Source organism: Laccaria bicolor, genomic scaffold, assembly GCF_000143565.1.
Source record: "Laccaria bicolor S238N-H82 LACBIscaffold_11 genomic scaffold, whole genome shotgun sequence".
NCBI classification, from domain to species: Eukaryota; Fungi; Basidiomycota; class Agaricomycetes; order Agaricales; family Hydnangiaceae; genus Laccaria; species Laccaria bicolor.
The window spans coordinates 1108906-1125745 of NW_001889882.1; the positions used below are offsets into that span (position 1 = coordinate 1108906).

Below are 16840 nucleotides of genomic sequence, written 5' to 3' on the forward strand. Positions count from 1 at the left end.
TAATAGGCGACGAAGGAGAGATCAACACGAAACGCGAATTATCAGGATTAAGGGGGCGCATTGTAACCAGGCATAGCTGGTCGTTGGCCCTTGCGAATCGGGTCAGGCAAAAAACCTCAGAATTCAACCGCGATAGCTCACCACATTCATCCACATTTGCTGTTGTGGATGTAGGCTATGAGAGGTGTCTCTCTCTTCTGACATGTAGGAATCATGAGAGGGTTGAGAACCAGCTGCAGCGGCCGCAGCCAATATTTGCGTATAGTCATGTCGACGGTTTCCATTCGGTGTGACAGCCCCATTACCGCTTGAGGGTATTGGAGCTTCGGGAAAGAAGGGATAAAAGAGTACACTGGGCACTTCGACAAGTTGCTTGTTAGGCGGCGTAGACCCGCCACTGTGCGACCCATTCATCGTCCCAGGGGCGTTATTCATAGCTCGCGGCTGTGGGCCATAAACCATGCTACCGCCAGCAGATGCAGGATAAGCGGATAGAGGCGGAGTGCTCTGTTGGGATTTTTGGGCCTGTGACATAACCGTGTCCTCATCCCACTCAGGCTCGCAAAGGAGGACGGGGTGTCCCGTTGGCACGATGTTACGGAGATTAATGTCCATAACGCGCTCCGCGAGTTTAGCGATGAGTGGATGGCCTCCATTGACATCTTTCCGCTCCCATCTCCAACGGAATCGAGGAAGCATATCAAGAGCCAGCCAGAGGTCCTCCAATGCGATATTAGGAGGGAGACAGTCAACTTTCGACATATGGCCATATAATATAACCATGGCTGCGATGTGGAGAGGGATTGGGGAGGTAAAAAATGCGATGTTGGGGAAGCGGATAAGTTGGTTGTGGATGATGATCATATTGTGAGATGTAATGATGGCTGATAGTGTTTGTTAGCGTTAACCTGAACGTGACCATGCAAGCTCACCATCAACTAAGGCTTTATGTCGATGGGCGTACGACAGCTCTTTAGAACTGAACAAGGCCCGTAGAAGTAAAATGCGCGCTATTCCAACCTTCAACAGAGTGAGCCCCTCATCTTCCGTGATATTTTGAACAAGTTCGCTTTTTTTCTCCAACACCCAGTCGCTAGTGCCGTTGAAATAGTACTTGTATCGTTCTGGCAGACCACGTCTAAACTCGAGCATGCTCTTAATAATCCTGGTCGCATTGCGCATGATAGTGTCCGCAGCCTGCTTCTTTGGCGTATAGAGGGCATTGATGATGTCAGCTTGGATCTCAGCAACGGGTTGTGAAAGTTCGAAGTGCTCAGAGAAGTCTGAGAGACGTGCTTGCTTGGGCCGAGCGGGACGAGGCGTATTGGAATCTGATGGAGAGATAGCAAGCGGCCGGCCGAGGAGGATAGACGTGCCGCGGTCGTGCACAAGAACGATCCCCCAGAGAGTGATTCGCAATTGACACTCTTCTTCAGTGAAGAGGTGCTGATCTGTGGATGGATTCATTTGAGTGGTCGGATCATGATGCAAGCCGAGCTCAATTGACAATCGGACCAGGCTGCCAACAAGCCGCCAGAGCGTGCGACCTTGACGCTAGAAATATGGTAAATAACGCGGCATTACTTGAGAGCGAAGACCTCTACCTCAGTATACAGATACCAATGCAACAGGATCAGGGCTTGCAAACTAGATATGGTAACACGAAGGTCAGGTTTAACTGCAAGGGCTCGTTCGAAGAATTCATCATGCTGGGGCCAGTCATGCGGCATGATCTTTTTCGCAATGGCAGGTCCGAGATGCTGCATAACCTCAGCTTTGCTGTCAATATCTTCTTTGACCGCACGTTGATTGAGATCGCTGAGAGTGCCAAGGGCAAGGATCAGGTATATGCTGCAAACATAGCCAGGATCATGAGAAACAGTTTTTCCATCATAAAGGTCATTTAAGATGCGGTCAAAATCTTTACGAGAAAAGACCGGACGATGAGGGTTGAGGTGGGTAAAGTAAACGTCAACGATGTGTTTCACCATATTGCGATCCTTGGGCAACCAGACCTCAACGGTGGAGGCGTTCGACGTGGGCCTATAGATGGAGAGTGTGTTTGGAGCCCCACTAGACGTGGAATTCCGACGAACGGATAAGGCGACCCAATGAGAGGCGTCACGAGGTATAGTCGTTTCCCCTATGGACCGATCTCGACCTGACGAGAGACCGCTGGAGCCAACTGCCAGATCTTCTTTATCATGAGGTGCAGCATCCATAATATTGTTGACAATAGCGGCAGAAACACCAAAATTTTTGGCAAGGGCTTCCGTATTTGACATGTCGTTACCGTTCGGATCTGTGCCTTTAGTTGCAGTTATCCCGCGTTGAACTGGTGGAGGTTGGCCATGAACTGGCGTCGGTAAGGCCGTTGGAGGTGGTGGTTGGGCGTGCGGTGGCGGAAAGGCACCTGGAGGCTGCTGGAATGCAGGGTGCAGGTGAGGATGATAGCTTCCATGAGGTGGCATTGGCATCTGTGGGTGGTAAGGAGGTGCAGGGCCATACGGCATCATTGGGTGTGGATAGGGGGGATGGATGATATGACCCGGCGGAGGGTACATAGGCGGGTATCCTTTCGGTGGCTGCTGAGGGTGCGAGGGACCACCGTCGGGCCGGAAAGGCCTGATGGGACTACCCTCAATTTGGAAGTTTGCTGAAGGAGGAGGAGGGGCGATAGAGGAGACATCTATGCCTTCCCGAGCAATGATTTCGTCGAGGCTGTCCAAGGTGAAGTTGCTGTAGTGGTGCTTGAGAAGAGCTTCACACTGAGCAAGCTGATGTTCGATGCGCTCGGTATGACCGCGAGGAGTCAAGGTTTGGCGATGCCTATCCTCTTGGTGGCAGACAGTGCCAGCAGTTGCACAAGCAGTACATCTTGGGTGCTTGGAGTCGCACTAGAAGGCGAAGAGCGTCAGAAAATGTATTGACGGATAGGCAGATGGAAGTTGCCGTCGGTGTCGCCCGACGGGACTTGCCTTTATTTTCTTACTTCTGCATCTTGCACACGCTTCATGCGACCGACGGAGTCGTCGAGGTTCTGAAGACGGAGGGGCTTCGTCTCCATTTCCATCTGCCTTTCTGCGTCTTTTTCCTGTGCTTTGTGGTGTCTGCAAAGGTTGTTGTTGTTGTTGCTGTTGCTGTTGAAGTTGAAGGTGCTGGTTTGGGTCCATCTGGAGAGCTGATTGAAGGGATGAGGGGGGCACAATGGAGTTCTGAGGGTTAAGCTGAGTGGGCAACATGATGATGGACGGGCAGCAGCGAATTAAGTTGCTGGGGACCGAGTCTTTTGGCAGTCGCTGACCGTTGAGGGCGATGGGCAGACTCTCTTTGTTCTTGTTTACACTACCCTAGATTAGGGTCAATCCCAATTACCAAACAGTAATTATCTCAATTTCAGTCCCAACCATGAATATTCCCCCTCGTTTGACCATCGTGCCCAACGACCAGGCCTGCAATGCGTCAATGTATACTTTAGACACCGTACACTACAGCGACGATGATCGCGCAAGTGACGATAGGTCTCCCCTGCTTGCACCTGCCACCCCAGATTACGGCGCGACTTTCCCTCGTTCACCCGCTCAACCTTCGTCAACCAAAGTCATTCTCAATGCCACCCTTAAGATGGCGTGCATATTCGCCATCAGTACCATCCTTCTTGGTGGTACACTGTGGTTGGCGCTCCCAACCCTTGAGGAGTGAGCTTTTTTCCAAAGCACAGCCCCTCAGAATCCTCACGAATATCTTTAGAGCAGACCGTCCACTTTTGCGCATTCCAAAGTCCTTCGCGCAACTACAAGATTTAAATGGTCTGTTAAAAAAGTATCGTGACATTTACCCATACCGGATCTTGATATGTTATGTGATAACATACCTATTGTACGTTCAACTTACTTTCGCAATATCTATCTCTAACTTGGTATGTAGCCTCCAAGCCTTTTCCCTTCCGGGCTCGATGTATCTATCCATTCTTGGGGGTGCCGTATGGGGCGTTGCGCGTGCCCTGCCTCTTGTCTGTTGCTGCGTCGCTTCAGGTGCAACACTCTGCTACCTTATTTCAGCTGCTCTCGGGCCTGCTCTTCTCACACTTCCAAAGTGGAAGGCTATCATGGACAAATGGGCAATCAAAATTAAAGAAAACAAGGAGAACATGATATCTTTTCTCATCGTGCTGCGTATCGCCCCACTTCCGCCGCACTGGGTTGTCAATGTTGTATGCCCTCATGTTGGTATTGGCGTCGTCCCATTTTGGATTAGCACGGCTCTAGGAATCCTAGGCGTTAGCGTGATACACACAACGATTGGAGGTGGGCTAGATGAGATGACAAGCGCGGATGATTTCCACCTAATCAGCTGGCGGAATTTCTTCGGACTAGCAGCGGTCGTAATTGGTGTAATGATCCCTGTGGGGTTGCGCTACTGGTTCAGGAGGGAGGTTGATAGCGTAGCTGATGGAGAGGGTGCTCTGACGCTGGGCGGGGATGAGCAAAGCGGAGATGAGGAAGATCAGATTTTAGCGGTGGGTCCGCCAAGAACGGAGCACGCAAAGAGACAAGCTCTACTTTTCACAGACGAAGATGACCGTTACAGCTTTGAGGATGACGACGGCGATATCATCCTTGAAGCTGGACCTGACGTTGTGAGGAAAGGAAGTAACGCTGCCAGCTCAAGTAGCAGTCATCCGTAGTACCTACTTAACGGACTCGCGGTAAATTTGTGCCTTGTATCTGACATCACTTTCAGCTGCTCCCTGTAATTATATATAATGAGAAAGAGCAAAGTCCGAAGAACAGATATTGGTGTGAACGTGGGTGTGCAATGCCGTGAACACGCACAATTGTGGTTTCTCAATCTACTACGGTCGTTTCTCTTCGACTCTGGTTATTTTTCATCAACTGCAGTAATTACTCGTCGACCAGACTTATTTCCTGTCAATTTTCAATGAATTTCAGCGAAATCCAGCGTTCAATACGTTGTATTCCTAGACAAAAGAATTTGTGCATGTCAACTCCTGCAAACATTCGAGCTTGTCAGCCACAGCCCTGCGATTCCTCGTTTCGCTCCCACCACCACCTCCTCCCCACATCTCCCTCGTCTTCGCCGGCATCAATCCCCTCGCTGCCCTTCTTCTCATTGTCGCTGCCGTCCTGCTAACTTTCCTCACTACATCGCTCCCCGCCTCGTGCGGTAAAGGCGCCCTCTATCCCCACTGACCCACTTTGACAAACGGATAATGGCCGATCGACAGCCCCAATATCCCAATATCCCCAATTTTAATGTCAATATGCTTCAGCAAGCCCAACAGCAACAGCAACATCTCCAGCAGCAAGCTCAGCAGCAGCAGGCACAGCAGCAGCAAGACCCTACCACCTTCCAAGACCAGAATCATGTGTGGCAACAGATGCAACATCTCCAACAATTTCGACCCCGGAGTGGCGCTGGTATGAGTGCCCAGCAGGGAACTTCGCCTGCTCAGGTCTGTTCAACTATTCTTTATCCCAGACCCTGCGTCTAGTCGTTCTATCGATCCCTCTTTTTTTCCGTCTGGTAGACGCATGCCCCTTGCTTCGTAGAGAAGTAGCTTGCTTCCTCACCGCAGTGTGCAAGCCAAACCAGTTCATATTTCCAATCGTATTCTTGATTTCCGTTTCCGATGACTGACCTAAATTCATCCCATTGTAGATGGCTGATTTGATGAGAAGCCAAAATATTGCTCGTGTACAGCAACAACAACAACAATTTGGTTCGGGTATCCACCAGATGGGTGGTGGGGGTCTTGGCTTGGGTCAACAGCAGGGATTCCATGACTCCTCTTCCAACCAGCCACAACACATGTCAATGGGCTTTCCAGGCATGGGCGGGATGCCAAACACAGGTGTCAACGCAGCGACCCTTCAACAGCGCAATGGATCTTTTGACCCACAAGCCATGAGACAGCTTCAACTAATGGGACTTGCGCAAGGCCAACAACCAGGGCCAGTTTATGCCAAATTTAATCAGTCTCAACAACAACGAGATCGGGAGTTTCAGCCACAAGGCGTGAACCACTCGTCTCCGGGCGATGTTTTCTCCTCTCCAGGCATATCAAACGAGGCTATTCGTCGTCCTTCCCCGTCATCTCTGCCTTCGAGTCATGTTCAACCGATGCCCGCCGTTGCCTCAGGCTCACAACCACAGCCCAGCATGCCCAACTCTCGTTTCACTTTGTCTGATCTCAATACGCGTGCCCGACTTCTCACGCATAGCATAGCAGAAGCGGAGCGTACCCATCAGGCAATTGCCGCTCAAATTAACGCTCGGGGTGGTCAGGTCGATCCAGCGTCTGCCCAACGATTTACAGCGTTAAAGGCAGAAATAATGGCTAAAAAGGACAATTTGAATAAGGTCTCAACCATGATGTACGCACAACCTCCGCTCTACCGATGTCGTTTTTCTAACTGTCATTTCCGAAACTTGAAACGAGCAGTGTGAGAGGTCAACAAGGACAAATTCAAGGTGGCAGTGGCGCGGGGAACCAGGCCTCTTGGACGCTTCCCACCGCGTCGTTTGAAAACAACTCACAGCCAGGAAGGCCCAAACTTGGTCAGAACTCACCACAGCAGCAGCAACAACACCTCAACGGCATACAAGCAAGTCCATCGCTTTTGAAAGCGCAAGCCTCTCCCAACCACTTGATGCCTCAAGGCGCCGTTCCGACAAGATCTGTGTCAACCCCACACCAGCAGGCGCAACCAGGCGGTGGTGTTGGAGGTCCTTTCGCGAATCAAGTGGCGATGTCGGGGGGCATGGGTGGCCATTTTCCCTTGGCCATGAATGGACCGTCCGGAAATTCAGGATCACTTCAACAAGGCCAGACAGGGATGAATCCCTTTCCTCCACCGCTGGACAAAGCCCGCTTTGAGCAATCGTTTAGAGCTTATTGCTCGAAAAAGAACTTGAATGTCAACATACGCCAGCTACAAATTGACAATAGGCCAGTCGACCTTTATCAGCTCCATAGGAACGTGATGCTCGAATATGGTGTCAGCAAGGCGCGTCGTTTCTTTCCTAACCATGTAAAACGTATGGCTTACAGATTTTACTGAAGGTGGAACAGAAAGCGCTTTGGGACGTTATTGGGGGGCGTATGGGATTTGTTCAGTTTTCTGGAACTGAAACGGAACCAGCAAAATCTGGACCAGGAGTCGCACAGCAACTTGCCCACATTTATAAAGAGCTCCTGGCCGCTTTTGACCACTATTATATAACCACAGTGGTCGAGGCACGGATGAAGGCGCAGGCGCAGGTGCCTAGGAATCCTGCGCAGATGTCGCCTCAGATGATGCAAAATGTTCTTACTTATGCTCACATGACGGTCTCTGATTTGCATCAACGCGGGGTCCCGGAGAAAATAATCACGTTTGTGGAAGCAAATCGAGCCAACTTGCAGCGGACCTACGCCGAGCAGAAATCTTTCCAAAGCCGGTTCCGCCCAACAAACCAGAACGATCCTCAAGGATCGGGTGATCAGAATGGACCATCTGGTGGAGGTCCTGGTCAACAACTTCCATTCGGGGGGCCAGCCACGCAGCAAAATCCAGCTGTCTCACTAGGACATCATCATTTTTTACAGCAACAGAACGGGCTCAACCTCTTGGAAGGCAACAATTTTCTAGACAACCGACAGCCCCAGCAGAGACCGCTGCAACAGGGCCCGCCGATGCAAACTATGCGACCAACGAAAGAATTGCTAGAGAAGTCGCAGCAGTTTGTGCAGAATGTCAAGCGAGGGTTCAACACCACTAGTAAGTGATTGTCAGCTGTGGGAGTTTGGGCTCATTCTTATGAGTATAGCTATTCCATCCATGCCTACCGTCGACGTTCCTTTGGAACGCCAAGCTGAGTATCTTAGTTTGCTTAACACCCTCCATACCCAGTGTCTAGAGATTGAGCCGAAGCTTGCGATGTACTTGGTGTTTACTGGAAAAGATGAACCGATAAAGAGAATGGCTGCTATTGTGTGTGATGATAATTGTCTCCCCAGTCTCCATCTAATCAGGCACCGTAGATCTGCACCGTTGCGCAACAGAAAAGTTATGGAGCAAGTCGTTTTATTGTTACCTTCGACATGCTTCAGAAGATGCTTGCGGAGATAAAACGGACCACGGACGGATGGGCCCAAAGACCATTTGCACATCAGCCCCAACACCCACAACTAAATGGCATGGGCGTTGGCATTCCGACCAACGACGTTCCTCCTCAATCTCGTCCCACTATCTCTCATCCTTCTGCTTCTCTCCCCCCACCCCAGCCTCAGATACCATCACAATCTGTTCGCCCCCCAGTATCCCTTCAACATCCTCCCAATAAACGGAAAGCCGCACAGTCTTCGTCAGGTGGTCCCGTCTCCACCCCCTCTCCAGCGCCTGCCTCGACCCCTGCAGCTTCTGCACCTACCCCTACCCCGACTGCGGCATCTCCGCAGACGCCAAAATCTCCGAAAGGTAAGGCGCCTGCCAAACCCAAGCAACCACCCGCCAAGAGACGACCTTCAAAAGCCGCGGCGCCTCCTACATCTTCCGCTACTTCAGATCCTGCTCAAACACCTGTGCCAGCTGTTGGAAGTAACAAGCGACCTCGAGATGAAGAGATGACTCCACTTTCTAACGCGTTAAGCCCAGGTGATGGGCCATTTGGGGCCGCCAACGAGCCTTCACCACCAAAACGGGTAAAAACGGAATGGGATGCACCTCCAAGCGATGCTCTGAAAATGAAGACTGAAGCTGTGGAAAATATCAAGACTGAGGAAGACGCTTGCGTCTTCCTCGAGCAGATGACGGAGCTCATCAAAAAGGCCGCGGATGGCGAAGGACAGGAATCCTTTTCGTTGGAGTTATCTGAAACTTTCGAAATGATCCTCAAAGGTTACGGCCCTACACAAGATTCTTTGGATGGTGGAAGTAGCTTGTCGCTTCGGCCTGGAGAATTAGGTGACCTGCGTGCGCCGTCGCCCCCCGCAGGACCGTTGGCCGACTTCGAGGAATTCATCGATTTCTCAGGAACGATCGATGACGACGATAGTCTGTCAAAAGCTGAGACACCAGAGCTCGTGTCGTCGTCTTCGACAAATCCCAGCCCGGAGTCCAACTGCGAGCCAGACGCCATCCATCACATGCTGACCTCGTCGTCGACAATAGAAACTAAAACGGAAGAATTGCCTGATCTACTCCGGCTAGGACCATGGAAGGAGATCGATGGCGGAGAAGCTGCGTATTACCAGACTAGCGAATGGAAATGGGACAGTCCTATGCCGTCTATGGAGCAACCGTGGGCAATTTTTTCTTCATAATTTGTATTAGGTATTTTATTCCGCCTTCTGATTCTATCCTCACCTCCTACTCCTAATCTCCCACATCTCCGGGTATTTTATTCAGCGGTCTTCTGGAGTCGGATGTTATTTTGTTTTACCGTCACTACCCGCTCCTCTACTATTATCGGCTGGGCTTCATTTATCTGCTCTGTGTGTACTCCTATACTGTTGTTCTACTCGCTATCGATTTCTTGCTGACAAGCAGTCGCGGACGTTTGTTGATGCATCCAGAAATTGGAAAATATACACACATGGTAACAGAACCACTTGATAGATACAACGTGAAGTTTATGATATTGACTGACCCCCTCCAAAGGGATAGGATTTCCGCGCAGTGTTATCCAATATTCGAGCTTTAAGTGATGCTAGAGTTTGTTCTTTTGACTGTGGCGCGATTCGCCGAGAAGACGATGAAGGAATTGAAAGCCGATCCATGGCTAATCGTCTTGGCCTCAAACTCCTCAAGTTCTGATTCCTTTGTATTTCTTCTTTCCCTTTCATCCATTTCTCTTTGGCTTCCTGCACCATCTCATCATCGTCTTCAAGAAGACTCAGAGATGTGGGTAGACCGTAACGATCTTTGATGAGGTCATCCGCTTTCCTTTTACTTTGTTCCACCTTCTTTTCCTGCCGAAAATGTTTTCTTGCCTTTAAAGAAAGGGAATAAGGGTCTGCGTTGTATTGCTCCGAGACACTTTGCAATGACTCGAGGCGTGGGATTTGAACTTCATTCATGTTTTTAGTCGCCACAGCCTTTTTTTCGAGAGCTACAAGGGGGTCTACAGGTGCATCAGCCCGCTCAGTATCTGTAATTTTGTGTCAGCTGCAGCAGTTCACACCATGTCGTCGATTGACTTGCCATGTATAGCGAAGCCTCCATTTTCTTCAGGATTCCAATCCTCATCTTTCTGCCGAGCCCCAGATACCACCACATATCGGGTATTCTTAAAGTGAAGAACTTAAGAGAAGATTGATGAAAGTGAGCCACCTGAGAAATACCTTGGGGTCCGTCTGAATCTCAAACCAGCCATCACACAAATGGCATTTACATCGGAAAGAGAAGATTGGGGTAGAGTAGTATGCGCCTATTTTTTTCTTTTCGGCATTATATCGCACACCCATTCCAATATGGTTGTGGCATGTATCACTACAAATCATTAAACAAGCTACCGACAATGGGGGGCCATGTCACATACCACCAGATGTTGAAGGGCAGCTCAAACCGGGTTATAAGGATTCCTTGGTCAATTTTACGAGCCCGGTCACCAAGCGCGTGTTTGCCTGACCGCCTGCCGTCAGAATGTCTCCTGGCATTGGTCGTTCAGATAACTTGCCTCTGGCCTTATTCAAACTGCCCTGCGATGGATCATAGTCCGGTGGATAATACCTAAGAAGCTTAGTGTGAGTTAGAAACCCCACATTATGCAAAGTCAAAGACACACTTGTTAAATCCTTGCATGTTTCCGGAGACTGTGCTTGGGAAAGGATTGTATGGCGAGCACTGGAGTCAAGGTCGATAGCTTCTCTTATAAATACAGACAAACAAAGCATGCTTAAATACGTCCGTCCATTGCGATGTGGGTATACAATTACAGGAGGAAAGATAGCTCAAAGGTAAACTTCGTATGTACCAACCACAGGACGATGGTCGCTCCGACCTTCTAACCTTCGCATCGCGCGGTCGTCCAATGTATCATAGCTGAGGCACACAACGTCACCCTTACGTGGTTTAGGTGGGGATGGGAGATGGGGCGAGCCGTAACCTGTCGCAGTATCTAACTCCGGCGGCGGTGACAAAAAGGGGATAAAGCGCCATCGAGAAGGTGCTGTCAAAGGAGAGGGTCGCCGAGAGGAGTCCCCGGACGATGGACCTCGAGGCAACGCATCTTTTGGAGACAGATGAGAAGTAGGCCTCCCACGAGGATGATCTATTGGTATAGGGACAGTGGAAGGCGGAACAAAAGCAGAATTTCCTCGTTGTGGATGGCGTGCACCCTTCTCTAGGGCTGTTTTAGGCTGGGGCGGCAGTGAAGGCTTGGTAAAGATTGACTGTTCTTGTTTGAATTCGCCATCTCGGGGAGGGTCTTTGGGGGTTTCGACAACGATTCGTCCAGAGGATGTTCGGAAAGCATTCGCAAAAAAATTGCTAAGTCGTTTCCGGCCAGAAAGTCCTGGGACATTTTCTTCTGGGAGGGGGTCTGGTACAACAGTGGATTTCCAGAGGATTCGGTCACACCTACGCCAGGGGGTGAGTTCTCAGAGTAGCAAGATGGGGGATGGGAAAAAACGCACCAGCTTGGTACCCGTCTTTTATTTGACGAGTCATATACGCCACGCTCTTCTAAAATTGGTGTTCCGTCGTTGTTTGGATTGGGTTTGCTTGCATCCACCAGTATCATCGGTGGACGAGTATCGTGCCCATTTTTACCTTGGAGGTTGTAATTGTGATAATTTCGCGGCAATGGGAAATCTCCCACACCGCTGAGTGGTGAACTCGCATGTTGATGTTTCGGACGAAACAGCGCGGTTGGAGAACTAAGCGAGGGAGATAACAGCGCGAGCCACTTCAGTTTGGCTTTGCGTGTGCCGGCGGAAGCGAATGAAGCCTTGCTACCCGACGTAGCCATTGTTGGCGTTGATGGTGAGAGTACGCATTCTCCATCTGATTCGCGATCCCATACTTTAGACTTGACGGATGTTGAAGTAGATGACACCATAGATGCCGTCTCATTGGCCTCCCCGTTTTCGAGCTCTCTTTCCTCGAAGTCTGTCAGGGTGGTCGACTTATCTCCTGCTCTCTCCAGGCGCATTGGTTTGGATGCGTGCCCTTTGGAATATTTAGAATGGGGCGCCACGTCATACTTGAACGTTGGGGGGAAATTTATTGGTCCCTCATGAAAGCCTAAAAATTCCGTCCCTTCCTCCATTACTTTTCGCAATTGATCAAATGCAAGAGCCTGCGTGAATTCTTGGAAAAGTGAGAGAAATATTACACATGGGAAATGGGTGTGTATACCCTCGCGAGAGATAAGCCAGTCAGCGTGAAGTCGTGAAATATCCAATCTAAAGTTGAGGTCTCCGCAGATAAATGAATAGTCGAATTTGTCGGTAATGTCTTGATGAAAGTTGACAAAATTAGTAGAGACATCTCGTCCCAAAAAGTAGTACTGCATACCATCGGCCATAGAGCGGGAATCATCATTTGTCAGGAAATCATCCACATCAAGTTCAGCCTTCCATCACAATTACAGATATGGTCGACAAAGTGGTAGCGAGAAAGAAATACCTTGATTTTCGATAGATTCGCAAGTCTGTGCTTTAAGTTGCCTTCGTGGGCTATATTGAAACATATCAATGAGGGTGAGGAAACATTGGTTTCATTAACGCACCGGCCAGATGGGCATTTAAGAATAACAAAGTGGTCCCATCAAGATTGACACTAATTCCAACCCCTCCTTTATTCCCTAACCTTCCACCTATCAAACCTGCAGTGACAGCAGATTTAGATGTCCCTAAATATGTATGTCAGCATCTGAAGACCGCTAAACCACTCAAAAGCAGTGCCTCGAACCAAGGACTTGACATCACGATGAACGTAAATCGCCAAGTATATACCCATCAGTCTTTCCTTGGCCAGTAGCTGATATGGGCCCCTACGGTGCTCCTTGGATGACAGGCGTCGTATGAGAGGTTTTGGGTGCCCAACGTCGGAAACTGTTGGGGAAGCATTCCGAGCAGAACAACCCCCTCCACGACATAGCCACTCTTCAACCATTGAAGTCCAGCCGCCAGGGTGCTCATGTGGTGACATATCCTCTTGTGACTTGCTGTGTTTGCTCCTATCAAATTTATGCTGACGCGCTTTATCGGCGTCCTTTTCGCTATCGTCTAACTTTTCGCGGTCTTTATCTAGTAGTCTGAAGCCAGCTCCGAGACCCATCGGTATTCCTAAACTGAAAGGTTAAAAATAGAGGAAACGGAGGTCCTGAGGGCGGGTCTCTAACCGGATGATGTTGGACATTCTTGCCCCGCTCTGTAGTCTATTTGGTAGGTGAGAGAACTAAGCGGACTGTCCGAACAATACCCACATGACAATAAGATGGAACGGATGATCTGGACCTTCCGGGAGATTGGGAAGTATACCAGGTTGGGAATTTGAACTGTTATGAGAAGGGACTTTTCCCAGTAACTCCTGCAAGTCTCCCTGCAGGAGAAACTTTTGTTAAATCGGAAAGGAAGAGAACAAGCTGTTCGATCGAACCTTGGGCAAGGAGTCATGCATATTCCATGAAAGAACTCGTATCTTTAAGCGTTTCGCAGCCGTTTTAGATTGCTTTGGTGAGACGCCGGTTGATAATGACTCTTCCAGTCGGCCAGTCGATGGCCGTGCTACAGAAGAAGGTGACGTAGTGGAAAACAGCCCACGAAGACGCGGCAAAGCGATCTGTCGGCCTGTTGGAGCATTGTTAACCCACAGAACGCGCCGCTGTTCACAGTTTCTGACCTTTTCGCGTATGTACAACTACGGTATCGGTGACCCCTAGCTCATGAGGAGTTGAGTCCGCTGTCGATATCATCGAGTCAAAGGGTCAAGGATGGGTGAAGGATTTCATTAGAGTGGCGCAGTGGCCGTTGCCAACGAGGTTGAATAGACAACACCGGGAACCGGCCCGTTCCCTTTTCAGTCCCGCTGAACTTGCGCTGAACATTGAAACTTGGGCGCGACCGCTGACGCTTCTGTCTACATTTCGTGTAAGGACTGCAACTCGTGTTCTCATATTCGTATTTCACGCGATAAAATCAATGAAGTTTTGGGCCGTCAAGGATACTTTTGGCAAGTTGGCCCCAGGTCCTACCGAACATTAGGACCAAGAGTAGGATTATTCTGATACTGAATCGGCTTCCACTGGGCCAATCACCTTGAGTACATGTATCGTTAGGGGACTTCCCAACGAGGACGGCGAGTATCCCAGCTGGCAAGCAGCATACTTCAAGTTCAACTCCAAGTATATGCTGGCTTGAATGCAGGTCACGGAATTCACTCGGTGTCAATTTGGTGTCAATGTGCGGTTTGCCGTCCACGTCGCGTTCCGAACCATATCGCAATCCTGAAAATTTGCCGTGTATAAATTATCGAAAGGTCTGTCACTGTATGCAGTTCAATTTCTAGTTATGCATCCCAATCCTCTTTCTGAACACATATGGAATCAAGCAGCGGCACGTCAAACGGGCCAGCCGTACCAAGTCATCTTGGATCCCTCTTGAAAAACGAGCTATTCACAGCAGTGGCTTGAATCATATCAAAGACTGTCTCGCCAACTCCCAGGAACTTCTCTGCCACGGAGCGAATGGTGGGGTCTGGAATTGTGGATGCATCCGGTCTTTGAGAGAAATTTCAGAAAACGTAAGGGTGACAAGATAGAGCGAACTGACGCGAAGCCACTTGACCGTCGAACGCCAGCAACGACGGTTGACAGAAGAACAGCGTCGACTGTGTAATGAACAAGTCTGCCGAGTACCATTGATGATGAGGTAGTTGAGTACAGCAATTAGGTAGATTACGTAAATGAAAGTCAGTAAGTATATAACTTCGTAGTCTGGTAAGTAAATGAGTTACCACTTGCCAACTCCCCAGCCATTAAATGCAACCCCTCTGAGATTCCAGATCCCTTCTCGCGGTTGTGCGTTTCCTGCAGCATCAATGACCCGGCTGTACACCGTACCACTCTCCCCAACTCCATGTATTTCCGCTTCCCATAGAGTCCAGCTCCATTTGCCTTCTTTATACGTTACACGAGCACGGTGCCACGTCGCGCCATCGTCTGTCGTCAATTCTACAGTCGTTATATTCCCAGATGGACCAGGAATGCCGTATCCCTTTACAAATATTGAATTGGGAGAAATCTGATGCACAAAAGCAACGACAGAATTGAGTGGAAGCACTGTCATTGAGGGATATTTTGACCACAGAGGCTTCGCCGCCTCTTTGGTTTCGACCTATGGCTCTGCGATTGGAAACTACAACTGGAGGTACACATGAAATCACGTACGGTCGGTGGTAAAATCTTGTAATCGCGTTGTTGATAAAAATTTGGAGACTCGTCTTCAGAGAGTAGGATCGTGTCTACCCATTTCACCCAACGTGCACCAAGATACCCAGGTACAACGACACGCAAAGGCGCACCATGATCCGCACTCAACGGTTCGCCGTTCATCTGAGCTCTGTCAGGTTTTGGTGAAAGGACATGGAAAATATGTTTTTACCTCATATGCAATCAAGACGTCTTCGTCTTCACTGATCGCCTTTTCCCAAGGGATGGAGGCACCGTAGTATTCGTCGTCTTGACAGAGCGTGGCATAGGAGGAAAAACACACATGACGCGCATCTTGCACTCCCAAATGCCTCAGCAGGTCACATAGGCGCACACCTCCCCATTTGCAATTGGCGATAACGCCGTCCTTCCAAGGAACACCATGAACAGGTTTAACCAAACCCATTTCCTTCCTCCGAATGCCCGCACACTACAGAGTTTGCGTCATCCAGGACGTTGATTGAGAGGATTTCATACCTGGAGAACAGCGACCACTTCGGCCTTGTGAAAGGAGGTTCTGAGCTGGTCCATAGTAAAGCTTATGTCTTTGTTTTCGCCAATGACGACTCGCAGCTGGTAGGTATCATCATCGAACTCGCGTACAGGGCCATGATTCCGGCAGTAAACAAGATCTTCGGGAGTCAATGGGAATTCGACAAGTGCAGCAGCTGAAGGCTCTGCGTTGAACGGTGTGGCCGCCTGAACGTCGAGCAGATGAGAATGGGGGGGCTCATTAGTATAATCCATGGGGTTACAGGTATGTTTGTGGAAGAAATTGAGCTTTGAGCCTTTGACTCGCAGCACGGAAGGAGCATGGCTTGATCACGGGTCCAAAAATATCTATTATGCATTTCTACTCTATCTAAGGCTCCAGCGACGCAGGGAAAGTGCCATTTTCGCGTTGGTCGTCGAACTTGGAAATCTTTGAAACGACGTTCAGAGGAAAGAAGGAAAAAGACACGTTGATATCATACCCATTCATCTGTGGGTAGAGGGATAAGCGTTTTCAATGTAGTATGAATAAGGAAGAGTCGCACTGGGGCAAAGTGAATTGTAGGCCTTTTTGAATTGTTTGCAAGGGGCGTAATCTTCCCCCTTAGCGGTTATGCATTTGAAGTAGTCTGTGTAGTTCTGGAAACTTGAAGAGAGCTGTGAGCAGGCTGATGAGGACAAGAAATGTGCATACCAGTTCCTGGTCTGGTTGGTATTGGGGAAGCGGGCTGAGAAGAATAATAAGAGGTGTATTCCGGTGCAAGTCATGGTGATTACCGTCAAAGCCCACGGTCTGAAGGATGTATTTACTGAGAGATACGACAATGAGAATAACAACTGAAATAAAGAAGAGATATTCACCTTGACTCGGACATGTTCAAGAGGACGACGAGGACCAACTTGCAAC

The 16840-nt window shown here is 49.4% G+C and overlaps 8 protein-coding genes across 8 annotated transcripts; 2 read left to right on the plus strand and 6 right to left on the minus strand.

The window, feature by feature from the left end:
- Positions 1 to 47: 47 nt before the first annotated feature.
- Positions 48 to 3067, minus strand: LACBIDRAFT_294267 (uncharacterized protein; the record flags this gene model as incomplete). Its single annotated transcript, XM_001880939.1, has 5 exons — positions 48 to 89; positions 142 to 884; positions 933 to 1554; positions 1605 to 2897; positions 2993 to 3067. 5 exons carry the CDS (start codon positions 3065 to 3067, stop codon positions 48 to 50), a joined length of 2775 nt encoding a protein of 924 aa, XP_001880974.1.
- A 341-nt stretch (positions 3068 to 3408) lies between these two features.
- LACBIDRAFT_297309 (uncharacterized protein) lies at positions 3409 to 4687 on the plus strand (the record flags this gene model as incomplete). The annotated part of the gene is made up of 3 exons (XM_001880724.1): positions 3409 to 3698; positions 3751 to 3879; positions 3928 to 4687. 3 exons carry the CDS (start codon positions 3409 to 3411, stop codon positions 4685 to 4687), a joined length of 1179 nt encoding a protein of 392 aa, XP_001880759.1.
- Positions 4688 to 5233: 546 nt separating this feature from the next.
- LACBIDRAFT_297310 (uncharacterized protein) lies at positions 5234 to 9328 on the plus strand (the record flags this gene model as incomplete). The annotated part of the gene is made up of 6 exons (XM_001880725.1): positions 5234 to 5476; positions 5683 to 6398; positions 6467 to 7031; positions 7088 to 7784; positions 7834 to 7997; positions 8048 to 9328. The coding sequence occupies 6 exons, from the start codon at positions 5234 to 5236 to the stop codon at positions 9326 to 9328; spliced, it is 3666 nt and encodes a 1221-aa protein (XP_001880760.1).
- Positions 9329 to 9637: 309 nt separating this feature from the next.
- On the minus strand, positions 9638 to 10808 carry LACBIDRAFT_190409 (uncharacterized protein; the record flags this gene model as incomplete). Its single annotated transcript, XM_001880940.1, has 6 exons — positions 9638 to 10147; positions 10189 to 10293; positions 10349 to 10496; positions 10546 to 10638; positions 10680 to 10736; positions 10792 to 10808. The coding sequence occupies 6 exons, from the start codon at positions 10806 to 10808 to the stop codon at positions 9638 to 9640; spliced, it is 930 nt and encodes a 309-aa protein (XP_001880975.1).
- Positions 10809 to 10957: 149 nt separating this feature from the next.
- LACBIDRAFT_297312 (inositol polyphosphate phosphatase) lies at positions 10958 to 13926 on the minus strand (the record flags this gene model as incomplete). Its single annotated transcript, XM_001880941.1, has 10 exons — positions 10958 to 11585; positions 11642 to 12464; positions 12525 to 12582; positions 12636 to 12685; positions 12739 to 12861; positions 12914 to 13297; positions 13354 to 13382; positions 13438 to 13553; positions 13611 to 13801; positions 13854 to 13926. 10 exons carry the CDS (start codon positions 13924 to 13926, stop codon positions 10958 to 10960), a joined length of 2475 nt encoding a protein of 824 aa, XP_001880976.1.
- A 526-nt stretch (positions 13927 to 14452) lies between these two features.
- Positions 14453 to 14904, minus strand: LACBIDRAFT_184762 (uncharacterized protein). Its single transcript, XM_001880942.1, has 2 exons — positions 14783 to 14904; positions 14453 to 14730 (listed from the first exon to the last, which is right to left on the minus strand). The coding sequence occupies exons 1-2, from the start codon at positions 14869 to 14871 to the stop codon at positions 14595 to 14597; spliced, it is 225 nt and encodes a 74-aa protein (XP_001880977.1). The 5' UTR covers positions 14872 to 14904; the 3' UTR covers positions 14453 to 14594.
- A 58-nt stretch (positions 14905 to 14962) lies between these two features.
- LACBIDRAFT_297314 (uncharacterized protein) lies at positions 14963 to 16188 on the minus strand (the record flags this gene model as incomplete). Its single annotated transcript, XM_001880943.1, has 4 exons — positions 14963 to 15346; positions 15400 to 15564; positions 15614 to 15871; positions 15919 to 16188. 4 exons carry the CDS (start codon positions 16186 to 16188, stop codon positions 14963 to 14965), a joined length of 1077 nt encoding a protein of 358 aa, XP_001880978.1.
- A 92-nt stretch (positions 16189 to 16280) lies between these two features.
- Positions 16281 to 16823, minus strand: LACBIDRAFT_190553 (uncharacterized protein). The gene is made up of 6 exons (XM_001880944.1): positions 16795 to 16823; positions 16711 to 16742; positions 16628 to 16661; positions 16479 to 16579; positions 16416 to 16423; positions 16281 to 16363 (listed from the first exon to the last, which is right to left on the minus strand). Exons 1-6 carry the CDS (start codon positions 16806 to 16808, stop codon positions 16304 to 16306), a joined length of 249 nt encoding a protein of 82 aa, XP_001880979.1. The 5' UTR covers positions 16809 to 16823; the 3' UTR covers positions 16281 to 16303.
- Positions 16824 to 16840: the final 17 nt, after the last annotated feature.

Excerpts from the sequence above, each read along its gene's own strand:
- LACBIDRAFT_184762 (XM_001880942.1), bottom strand. The coding sequence starts at position 14,871 with ATGGTACTCGGCAGACTTGTTCATTACACAGTCGACGCTGTTCTTCTG. Across the intron at positions 14,731-14,782 it reads CGACGGTCAAGTGGCTTCGC|ACCGGATGCATCCACAATTC; the intron begins GTCAGTTCGCTC and ends TTTCTCTCAAAG.
- LACBIDRAFT_190553 (XM_001880944.1), bottom strand. Across the intron at positions 16,662-16,710 it reads TCAGACCGTGGGCTTTGACG|CCCGCTTCCCCAATACCAAC; the intron begins GTAATCACCATG and ends TATTCTTCTCAG. Across the intron at positions 16,580-16,627 it reads ACCAACCAGACCAGGAACTG|TTTCCAGAACTACACAGACT; the intron begins GTATGCACATTT and ends GCTCTCTTCAAG.